The sequence below is a fragment of the Haematobia irritans genome, chromosome 3 (genome assembly GCF_050003625.1).
Source record: "Haematobia irritans isolate KBUSLIRL chromosome 3, ASM5000362v1, whole genome shotgun sequence".
Lineage (NCBI taxonomy): Eukaryota > Metazoa > Arthropoda > Insecta > Diptera > Muscidae > Haematobia > Haematobia irritans.
In genome coordinates, this window is record NC_134399.1 from 23017570 (window position 1) to 23029145 (window position 11576).

The 11576-nt window shown below is 32.3% G+C and overlaps 1 protein-coding gene across 2 annotated transcripts; it reads left to right on the top strand.

The window, feature by feature from the left end:
* The first annotated feature begins 528 nt into the window (after positions 1–528).
* eIF4H1 (eukaryotic translation initiation factor 4H1) lies at positions 529–11349 on the top strand. 2 transcript variants are annotated; one of them, XM_075303177.1, is made up of 5 exons: positions 529–678; positions 5149–5445; positions 5511–5755; positions 6579–6818; positions 11048–11349. In XM_075303177.1, the coding sequence occupies exons 1-5, from the start codon at positions 647–649 to the stop codon at positions 11206–11208; spliced, it is 975 nt and encodes a 324-aa protein (XP_075159292.1). In that variant the 5' UTR covers positions 529–646; the 3' UTR covers positions 11209–11349. The 2 variants fall into 2 exon arrangements, with proteins under 2 accessions (XP_075159292.1, XP_075159293.1); XM_075303178.1 differs by having other exon boundaries at positions 5511–5677.
* Positions 11350–11576: the final 227 nt, after the last annotated feature.

Below are 11576 nucleotides of genomic sequence, written 5' to 3' on the forward strand. Positions count from 1 at the left end.
TTTTGACTTTCAATGTCATCTACTGCTTTCACTTCCCTCCGGGCATCAACGCTGCCAACATATTTTTTCGATTTGGGGGTCAGTATGTTCTTATCCCTACAAAATCCGCAATGGTTTTCCTAGCGAAGGGAAATTACGTGATTTTATGTTGAAGTACTACCATCTGGCATCCAGCGTTTTTACACCTTTAATCGAAGTATTATGTATGAAAAAATATATGAAAAGTGCCACTTTTCAATATGGAATGAATGGGATCGATGGCACATTTACCGATTATTTAGTCATAGCCGAAAATTCGTATCGATTGGGCACACTGTAAGATTCTTTACACACACAGACATTACGTCCGGAAAAACGTATAATATGTAAAAGTCTGCATAAAAAACAACGTTGAAATCCGGCAGGAGTAGTCGCGAGATAAGTCTATAGTGTGAACGGACTATATAGTTTGCTTTTGTGAGGGGAAATCCCTCTGGTAACTCCAACAAATCACATTTTTGGTTTTGTTTTGGTTAATCTTACGCCGCTACTCTAAGTTAGATAGAGATAACTATATACACAGATGTTAAGAAGAAGCATTCAATGGAATTCGCCGCAATTGGATGGTTAGACAGAGACAAACGCGGCGAGACATAAAAAATAAAACATGGCTGGAAGAGGTGGTTTTGAACATTCTAGGTAAATATTTTTGTTATTTTATATGTTTTAACTATACATTTTATGTGAAATATAGATATATTTATTAATTATCATATATATTGTGTAAAACGATTGAAAATTTGCACTAAATTTTGAAATTAATAGAGTGAAAAAGTGTAAGAAAAATTGGTGAATTTCTGTGTGTAGTGTGTTTGGGTGTATATAAGTATGTGAGTGTGTTTGTGTGCGTATGATATTTTCGCCCTACCACCAAATGAGATGAACGTCGTTTCGGCACAACGATGAGCAAAGGCAATGATATGAGGTGGGAAGAATTCATGGAAAATTTGTAATGAAATTTTCCCAATGAGGAAGTACTATTAAAATATGTCCAAAATGTTTGAATTTCAATGGGAAAACTTTATGTGGTGTGTATAGGAGGAGGTGGGTTATAAGGACAATTTCAGGTGAATTATGTTGGGGTGGGAAATGTCAAAGTACGATAGTGCGGCATAAAAATGTGTTCTATTAAGTTCTGCTGGCGTCGCAGTTGCCAAAATATTTGCCATACAAAGTTCACATCATTTGAAACTCTGCTGACGTCGTCTCTTGCACAGGGTCTTCTCTTTCCCACTTCTGGTGGTTGCTCGTTATAGCCGCTAAACCCCCCCCCCCCCCACTCTTCTATATCGGCAACACATACATACGTTCATATATAGGCTGAATAGTGTGTGTGGTCACTTTATTTTTGTACTCGTGATGTGCTTCCCTTATGACGTCGTTGACGGTATCGGGATAGCCGGATTTTAAACAGAGCCATCAGTGTCGAGCCCCTTTGCAACGTATTTAATTGTTTACTGCATAATATTTCAGAGAACATCATAATATTAGTCGAGAAGCTGGCCAAGATATTCTGATACCCTTCTATATCTCAGTATTTCCTAGTTTCTACATAGTATTTCCAATTTAGCCGTTGATATCCTCCTATATAAATATTTGAATTATATAATAGAGCGGATATTGGCTAGCAAGTTTAATAAGAAATTCATGGTGGTAATCGGTGTTTGTAGCTTATTTCTGTTTCCTCTATTATCAATAAACATTTGGCCTGTGAAAGCCACGCGCCTAAAGTGTGTATTACTTTTGGCACGTGGAACTGCTATTTTTTGCGTCATTTATTTATTATAATTGATAAAACTTGCACGGTATTAGATAAAGAATTATTTTTGAAGTTAGATAGATTTTAGACAATCATTGGAATAGGCCATTAGAGCGTACAATTTTTCTTCGAGTTTTTTTAAACTTCCAAATACAATTTTAAGAACAAGAGGAATACACAGCTAAAGTTGGAAATTGACGACTACATTCGAACCACTGATTATACTTTCGTTACTAGAAATAGTGGGAGCCACCGTGGTGCAATGGTTAGCATGCCCGCCTTGCATACACAAGGTCGTGGGTTCGATTCCTGCTTCGACCGAACATCAAAAAGGGTTTTCAGCGGTGGATTATCCCACCTCAGTAATGCTGGTGACATTTCTGAGGGTTTCAAAGCTTCTCTAAGTGGTTTCACTGCAATGTGGAACGCCGTTTGAACTCGGCTATAAAAAGGAGGTCCATTGTCATTGAGCTTAACATGGAATCGGGCAGCACTCTGTGATAAGAGAGAAGTTCACCAATGTGGTATCACAATGGAGCCTGATACATCGGGCTGCCACCTAACCTAACCTAACCTACTAGAAATAGCCCAGAAGCTATTTCTAGTACAAAAATTCTTGGACTGATTTTTGCAGAAACAAATCCAATGTGATCAGGCAGAAAAAAATTATTAGGAATAATTCGCTTCGCTCCGGTTTATATTATTAGTTTGGAGTGTCACTGGACAAAGTTTAAGGTACCATCTATTGGTAAAACCACTGTGGCGGCTAAAGGTTTTAAAGCTACGTAAAACTCCCTTTTTCTGTATCCCGATATAAGTTAGGTGACAGCCCGATGTATCAGGCTCACTTGGACTATTCAGTCCATTGTGATACCACAGTGGCGAACTTCTCTCTTATCACTGAGTGCTGCCCGATTCCATCTTAAGCTCAATGACAAGGCCGAGTCCGAACGGCGTTCCACATTGATGTGAAACCGCTTAGAGAAGCTTTGTAACACTCAGAAATGTCACCAGCATTACTGAAGTGGGATAATCCACCGCTGAAAAACTTTTTGGTGTTCGGTCGAAGCAGGAATCGAACCCACGACCTTGTGTATGCAAGGCGGGCATGCTAACCATTGCACTACGGTGGCTCCCCCCGTTATAGTTCTTTAGCGCTAGATTAAACGGTCATCTAGCGCCCAGGAACTTTTATTGGAATAGAGAAAAGGGAGTTTTATGTCCAGGAATTTTTATCGGAATACAGAAAAAGGCAGTTCTACGTAGCTTTAAAACTCTTAGTCGCTAGATTAAACGGTCATCTAGTGCCCAGAAACTTGTATCGGAATACAGAAAAAAGCTCTACGTAACTTTAGTCGCTCGGACCTGCGGAATTCCTCGGACAGTGACTGCCAGAATTCAGTCACTGCAATGTACCTTTGTTCATTGCAGAGAACTCAAGTGAAACAAAACATGTGTTCATCCCTATTGCTCTTAGTGCTAAGTACGTTTTTGTGAAAAACGAATATCAGCTAATATCACCCAGTATAAGGTCCCAAACACGGTTATTAACTTATTTCGGGAAAATAACATGCCTGCCTACTTTTACCACTATCTGTTCTAGAAAAAAACACAAAACAAAAGATTTCGCACACACAAAAAATTTTTCTGATTCAATCACGAAATTAATTGATCCAATTAATTTTTTAATTGAAATGTCTTCAATCACAGAAATGATAGTATCAATTAAACAATTAATTGAAGGTCAATTAAAAAATTAATTGATCCAATTAAAAAATTAATTGATATTATTAATGTTTGTGATTGATTTTTGTTTCAATAAAAAAAATTGTTGAATCAATTAAATTTTTAAATTGAATATGTTTTAAAACTCAATTAAAATTTTAATTGGAAAAATTTTCGTGAAATTTTTTTCTGTGCAGTTACTCCACGAAAACGTCTTTTATGTGGAGTATAACAGTTTTTGTGAGAAAATGCGATCTCGAACGTTGCTTTCCTTGCGAAGGGTATACCTGTTATATTGGCAAGTGTATAACAGTTATGAACTATAACAGTTGTACGTGTGAAACGTGATTTTAGCACTAGGGATATAGCAGAAAATTTTTATCATTGCAAAGGAAGTGCGGAATGCTTGTACTAGTGCAAAAAGATAAGACCGAAAAAGTGGGAACGAAAACCAAAAATTAAGTATGCAGTAGCAAATATCCCCAAGATTGAGTGTATGATCCGTGATTTAATAAATAATCTTGTTTACCCGTTGAATACAGATTTTGTGAATAATTTTCCGTTTTGTATCACAAAGATTACAACGTACAAGTCTTCTGCCTAAAATTAGGCAATGAAAATTTTCTATAGTAGATAAACAGGATTTATCTTGTGAATATTAAATTTAAAGAATGATTTTCAATGAAATCCTGATAAAATGTTTATTAGGTTAGTGAGGATCTAAATTGAAAAAAGTGCTTGTAATTGTTAATTTTTCTTGATGAAAAAAGTCGCCTAAAGACCGGTACTATGTTCGGTTTTCGAGTCGCCATAGCTTTTATGAAAGCTATCAAAATTATAAATGAAAACAAATATATTCCCGATAAATTTTGACCAAATCTAGATGAAAAAGACAATGCGTATCAATTGAGTTACCTTTAATCGCACTGTTTTAATAAAGTAAACGCAGAAATTTCAACGTAAATAGCGAACATAGTACCGGCTTTAAAATTAGGCAAATACATTTTTCTGTAGTAGATAAAGGGGACTTATCTTGTGAATATTAAATTTCAAAGAATGGATTTCAATGAAATTCAGATAAAATGATTGTGGTTGGTTAAGTTTGGATCCAAATTGCAAAAGTGCTTTATGAAAAAAACGTGCAATGTTTTTAAATTTTGTATGTCACTGTCCCTTTTTGGGAAATTCTCAACGACAACGCTAATGAGTTATCACCATGTGGAGGAAAAAGTGTCAGCAGTTATAAATGTTTTTTTATTATAATTCTAAAACCTTTTAAATGGTCCATATAAAAAATTTTCAATTTCAAGTTTTTGTTATTATTATTATTGGAAATATTTTTACTATTTAATTTCCTGACATGTGATTATATAGGAAAGTTTACTAACTTGTGGTAGAACACGTTACAAAAAAATAAACTTTAAGTATAGGAAATATGCTATAATAAAGCCTTCACCCATTAAATGAAGAAGTTTAATTTATTGACCTCCCAAAATTAGTTTTTATTGTGGTGTTATTGTAAAAAAAAATTGTACAAAGTTTCCAGTGCAGGTTCAGGGTTTCCTATTTATAATACTGGTTTTACAAATGATTTTCGTCTATTTTGCAAAATTTCTTTTCTATAGGAGTCATGGTGGTAAGCAGCTGCCAACTGAACCACCATACATTGCCTATGTGGGCAATTTACCCCAACGCTTGGTTCAAGGTGATGTTGTTAAAATTTTCGAATTACAAGGCATTGAAGTGAAGAGTGTACGTTTGGTTAATGATCGTGTAACGGACGTGTTCAAAGGATTTTGCTATGTCGAATTCGATTCATTGGAAACCCTTGAGGATGTTCTCCATCGTGATGGTCTTATAAAAGTTGACGAACATGGAGCGCCGCTGCGTATTGATATAGCTGAGCGTAGGAAAAATGACCGGTTTGTATTAACATATATATATACAATTCTACTGAGAGCCCAAACTAATTTCAGTTTCATTTCAGCGGTGGTGGCGGCGGTGGTTTTAACAAACGTGGACCACCAAGGCAAGGTGGTCATCAAAGTTTCAATAACCGTGGTGGTGGTGGTGGAGGTAATCGTGGTATGGATCGCGGGGGTGATCGTGGCGGCGATAGAGGCCATGATCGCGGTGGCGATCGTGATAATAGAGGTTCGTACAATGATAACCATGGTGGTCACAATGATAGAAATCGTGGAGGCGGCGGTGGTATGAATAGAGGATATTCCGGTAAATGTATAAGCACGTCTTATATAAAACTACCAAGAATCGTAAACAAACACTATTCTTTTTTCTGTAGTTGGCAATAGCTACACACTTAATTTGTTGATGATGCATTTTTTAAATCCCTCTTTCTTGTTGTTTGAATTGTAGACTGATAATCTATTATTTCCCATACATATATCGTGGCCTTTCAAGATTTGGTTAATTGCATGAGAAAAAAAAAACGAAATTCAAAATTCACAAAAATCAACCGCTTGTAGAAATCCTCCATCCTGAATCCCAATGTAATGATTAAAGCACATATATTCCCTTAGCACCACCAATTGCAAAATTCACTTTTGTACCTCCCTTATTTTAGGTGTGTTTTCTTTACAGTTTTCGGATATCTAGTCGATAGGGTGTGTTGCAATGTTTAATGCAAAAAAATGTTTGGGATATATTTTTTAAGCTCATGTTAACACATAGGATGCTTTCGAATTGCTATAACCGGCCTGTACTCTATTTCTCCTACTCTGAGAAACTGCGACATTCATCAAAATGTAGTACCATAGGAGTCACAAACCTTTTGCACGTATCCTTAATATGGGATAGACTGCCCATAATTTTTGAAGTTATTGCTATGCCAATCATATATTTAAATGGAAGATATAAAGATGGAATTCGTCCATGGCAGCCGGTATAACGGTGATAAGCATTATTAAATAAAGAATTGTTATCATGTATTGAAAACACACCTAAGGACACACTCCTTTCAAACTATTTTGATCCACCAATTCGTTTCAATTTGTTTCTCAACCATCTTTTATGTTTTTGCTTCCTAATGGTACAGACCGCCCTGCAGCTCGTGGACGTTATGGAAATTTCAATAACGATGATCGTTACAATGATCGCAATCATCAGGACCGTAATCAGCGTGAAGGCAGCTATGGTGGCAACAGTCGAGATGGAGGCAATGATCGCTACAACAATTTTAGCAGAAATCGTGGTGGGGATCGTGGTGGTGATCGCGGAGATCGGCATTACAATCAAAATGATCGTCCTTCGTCGATAGCACCGCTCGGAAGTATAGGTAAGTATATATATTCTTAGTTTATATCTTACATTTTATTTCTATAGAAAAGTTTGTCAAAATTTTATTTCTATAGAAAATTTTGTCAAAATGTTATTTCTATAGAAAATTTTGTCACAGTTTTATTTCAATAGAACATTTTGTCAAAATTTTATTTCTATAGAAAATTTTGTCAAAAATTTTTTTCCATAGAAAATTTTGTAAAAATTTTATTTCTATAGAAAATTTTGTCCAGATTTTATTTCTTAGAAAATTTTGTCAAAATTTTATTTCTATAGAAAATTTTGTCAAGATTTTATTTCTATAGAAAATTTTGTCAACATTTTATTTCTATCGAAAATTATGTCAAGGTTTTATTTCTATGGAAAATTTTGTCAAAATTTTATTTCTATATAAAATTTTGTCAAAATTTTATTTCTATAGAAAATTTTGTCAAAATTTTATTTCTATAGAAAATTTTGTCAAAAAAATTTTTCCATAGAAAATTTTGTAAAAATTTTATTTCTATAGAAAATTTTGTCAAGATTTTATTTCTATAGAAAATTTTGTCAAAATTTTATTTCTATAGGAAATTTTGTCAAGATTTTATTTCTATAGAAAATTTTGTCAACATTTTATTTCTATAGAAAATTATGTCAAGATTTTATTTCTATAGAAAATTTTGTCAAAATTTTATTTTTATGGAAAATTTTGTCAAAATTTTATTTCTATATAAAATTTTGTCAAAATTTTATTTCTATAGAAAATTTTGTCAAAATTTTATTTCTATAGAAAATTTTGTCAAATTTTATTTCTATAGAAAATTTTGTCAAAAAAATTTTTCCATAGAAAATTTTGTAAAAATTTTATTTCTATAGAAAATTTTGTCAAGATTTTATTTCTATAGAAAATTTTGTCAAAATTTTATTTCTATAGGAAATTTTGTCAAGATTTTATTTCTATAGAAAATTTTGTCAACATTTTATTTCTATAGAAAATTATGTCAAGATTTTATTTCTATAGAAAATTTTGTCAAGATTTTATTTCTATAGAAAATTTTGTCAAAATTTTATTTTTATGGAAAATTTTGTCAAAATTTTATTTCTATATAAAATTTTGTCAAAATTTTATTTCTATAGAAAATTTTGTTAAAATTTTATTTCTATATAAAATTTTGTCAAAATTTTATTTCTATAGAAAATTTTGTCAAAATTTTATTTCTATAGAAAATTTTGTCAAATTTTTATTTCTATAGAAAATTTTGTTAAAATTTTACATTTCTATAGAAAATTTTGTCAAAATTTTATTTCTATAGAAAATGTTGTCAAAATTTTATTTCTATAGAAAATGTTGTCAAAATTTTATTTCTATAGAAAATTTTGTCAAAATTTTATTTCTATAGAAAATTTTGTCAAAATTTTATTTCTATAGAAAATTTTGTCAAAATTTTATTTCTATAGAAAATTTTGTCAAAATTTTATTTCTATAGAAAATTTTGTCAAAATTTTATTTCTATGAAAATTTTGTCAAAATTTTATTTCTATAGAAAATTTTGTCAAAATATTATTTCTATAGAACATTTTGTCAAAATTTTACTTTTATAAAAAATTTTGTCAAAATTTTATTTCTATAGAAAATTTTGTCAAAATTTTTTTTCTATGGAAAATTTTGTCAAAATTTTGTTATCGATTTAGATTAGAAGTTTGGATCATGGCATTTGATCGAAATTTGATGCAATTTCTCTAGCATTGCCAAAAGTACAAAAACGAAACAAGAAAAAAGAAGGATTGAGGATTTCAAAGTTAAAAGTGTAATGCATTGCATTATATTTTATAGAATCACACCCGTTTTTATATTCTTCATTTTCCGAACGGGAGGATGAGATTATTACAAAACAGAGAATGAAGCCGACCCATTTATGTCGGCGGCGGCTGGCACTAAATTTTTTACTCCGGCGGCGGCAGCTTGACGGCTAAACCGATACAAATTAGTCTATTCGGCGGCGGGCAATTATCCATTAAAAATCAATTTGAAGTTACCCGAATGGCAATCAGTTTAGTTGTACAACAAATCTTACAATCAAATTTCCATTCCATTCAAAATTTCTGAGCTAAATTTTTGCAAAATAATTTTTGGCAACTCGATGGTGATTGATTGTTGGTTGAGGGTTCAAAGTTTTAGCCAAAAATACAGCAGTTATTAATAAATTTTCCTGATTTAAATCAATATTTTTGATTAATTGGCGGCTAAATTTAAGTTGACATATTCGGCGACGGCGTCGACTGGCAACAAATGGTCGGTGGCGGCTAAAATCAGCGGCGCGACTCGGCGGCTTCATTCTCTGATACAAAATTAAGACGGCGACAAATATAGGATAAAAGAAACCCTTTGTCGTTGTCTGGGGTAAGTGCATGGGTTCGAAATGGGTTTATGTAGGTTTAAAAGACGATTTCGGTTTTACGAAGAAAGGATTCAATTGTATAATTAGATACATACATTTTTCTAGTGACATGTCAAACATTTTGGCCGTTGGAACCTTTCAAAATCCACTATTCTTACATGGTGGTCAAGAAGCGTTATGTTTTATGGTTAATTTATCCCACAATCTATTGGTGAACGTTCTTTCCTGTGCACAAAATTTGGTTCTTTTCCTACGCTAGGATGCTTGCTCATGATCTCGGCTAGAACTAATTTTTGCTTACCGTTAATTCGAGTTAGATTAGTGGTAAATATTCACAATATATTTATTATATACAACAAATTAACAAAAATTTGAGCTAAACTCAAATTTTGACTTGACTAACGAAAACGTTGTAAAAAGTAAAAAATGTTTCACAATTGCAATTTACCAATCGAAACATGATCGAATCATAAAACTTAATATCGACTATTGTGATTGAAAATATATAAATTTCGATATCGAATGCCGTGATTAGGCCCCTATTTAAAGGCTAACAAGAGCTCGTGGGCGAATATTAGAGCAATACTCAAACATTCTGGTAATAAAATGGTTTAGTACCGAATATCGGTCCAAATTTGACACGAAGTAATTCGCATTGAGGAGAAAATTGTAAATTTTAAGAAATTTTTGACTTTTCCCCAAAATTGCTTTGTCTTTCAAGCACCGATTAGGCCCCTATTTAAAGACAGACAAGAGATCGTGGGCGAATATTAGAGCAATACTCCAACATTCTGGTAATAAAACGGTCCAAATTTGATACGAAGTATTGAGGAGAAAATTGTAAATTTAAAGACATTTTTGAATTTGCCCTAAAGTTGCTTTGTATTTCAAGCACCGAACGATTTATTTTATATATTTTTATAATTTTTTTTTATTCTTTTCATTGATATTGGTAAGTTTTCCGAAGAACTTTTTTCGAATATACGAAATATATAGAAAACCTTCTATCTATGGGTTTTCCTCGGGTATGGAATTTCGGGAATTTTGCCATATTTCCATTCCCGCTTTCCAGAGATTTAATTCATAATATTTTACATAAAAGGTTGCCTACAATTCAACAAAAATTTTCCTTTAGTCCCCATTAGGGTACTACTTTGGTTTGATTCAGTCGAAAGGAATAATTATTAAATAATTTAAGTAAAATTATACAATTTTGTTTTGAAGCGTTTATAGATGTAAACATTTTTGCGTTTGACCCCCGTTAGTGCTACGTTAGCTAACGAACTTTTAAGCCGTACTGTGGAGATATCAGTCATTTTGCCTATTTATTCCATACGTCAGTTAGGATCTTAACTGTTGAAATTTTTTCCGTTAAAGTTAACCGGAGAGAAAATATTTGCAGTTTATTTTCTGTTAACTGACAGTTAAAGCTTAACGGAGCTACATGAAAATGGCCGTGAAACTGTTTCAATTAAAATTTAATTGGATCAGTACATTCATTTGTTTAAGAAACTGTTTCAATTGAAATTTAATTGGATCAGCACATTCATTTGCTTTAAGAAACTGTTTCAATTGAAATTTAATTGGATCAGCACATTCATTTGCTTTAAGAAACTGTTTCAATTAAAATTTAATTTGATAAACACATTCATTTGCTTTAAGGAAAGCTCTGAAAGCTTTCGTAGTTGGCTCTTATAGCAACTTTATATTGACCACTTTCAATTTTAACTTAAGAGTAATCTTGAGATTATCTAAGACCTTATAATTATTATTTATCTAAGACCCGACAATTTCCCTATTTCATACTTCTGATTAAATAATGCTGGTTCATCTTTAAATTTTCTTGCAGATGACAGTGAGAGACCCCGACTTCAATTGGCACCTCGTACCGTAAATGCACCTATTAATGGTCTTGCGGAGACAAAGCAGGCCGCTGCTATATTTGGTAATGCTAAACCACGCGAAGAAAAACTCAAAGAAGATGAAGCATCTCATCATGAAGACAATTAAAAATGCATTCAAAGAATACTAAGAGTAAAAGAAAAACAGCAGATAAAACAAAGCAAATATAAACACATTTTAAACTATTTTTCGATGAGAAAAAAATCTAAGGCAGAAAACAAAATATGAAAAGAGGATTATATGCAAAAAGAGAGATATATCTATAAAGGATTTATTAAACAAAAAATCAAGAGAAAACTATACAAAACAAGAACATTAAAACAAAAATTAAAAACGAAAGCCAACTACAAGAGATATAACAGCTACACTTTATGCGTAATACCAAAAAAAAACATAACAAAAAAATAAAACTAAAAGAGGAAAATACGAAGCGAAAATCATATTGTAAAAAATCGATAGATACTAAGGAAATAATC

Coding starts and splice junctions, on each gene's coding strand:
- eIF4H1 (XM_075303177.1), top strand. CDS start 647: ATGGCTGGAAGAGGTGGTTTTGAACATTCTAG. Junction 679..5,148: donor GGTGGTTTTGAACATTCTAG/GTAAATATTTTT, acceptor TCTTTTCTATAG/GAGTCATGGTGGTAAGCAGC. Junction 5,446..5,510: donor GAGCGTAGGAAAAATGACCG/GTTTGTATTAAC, acceptor GTTTCATTTCAG/CGGTGGTGGCGGCGGTGGTT.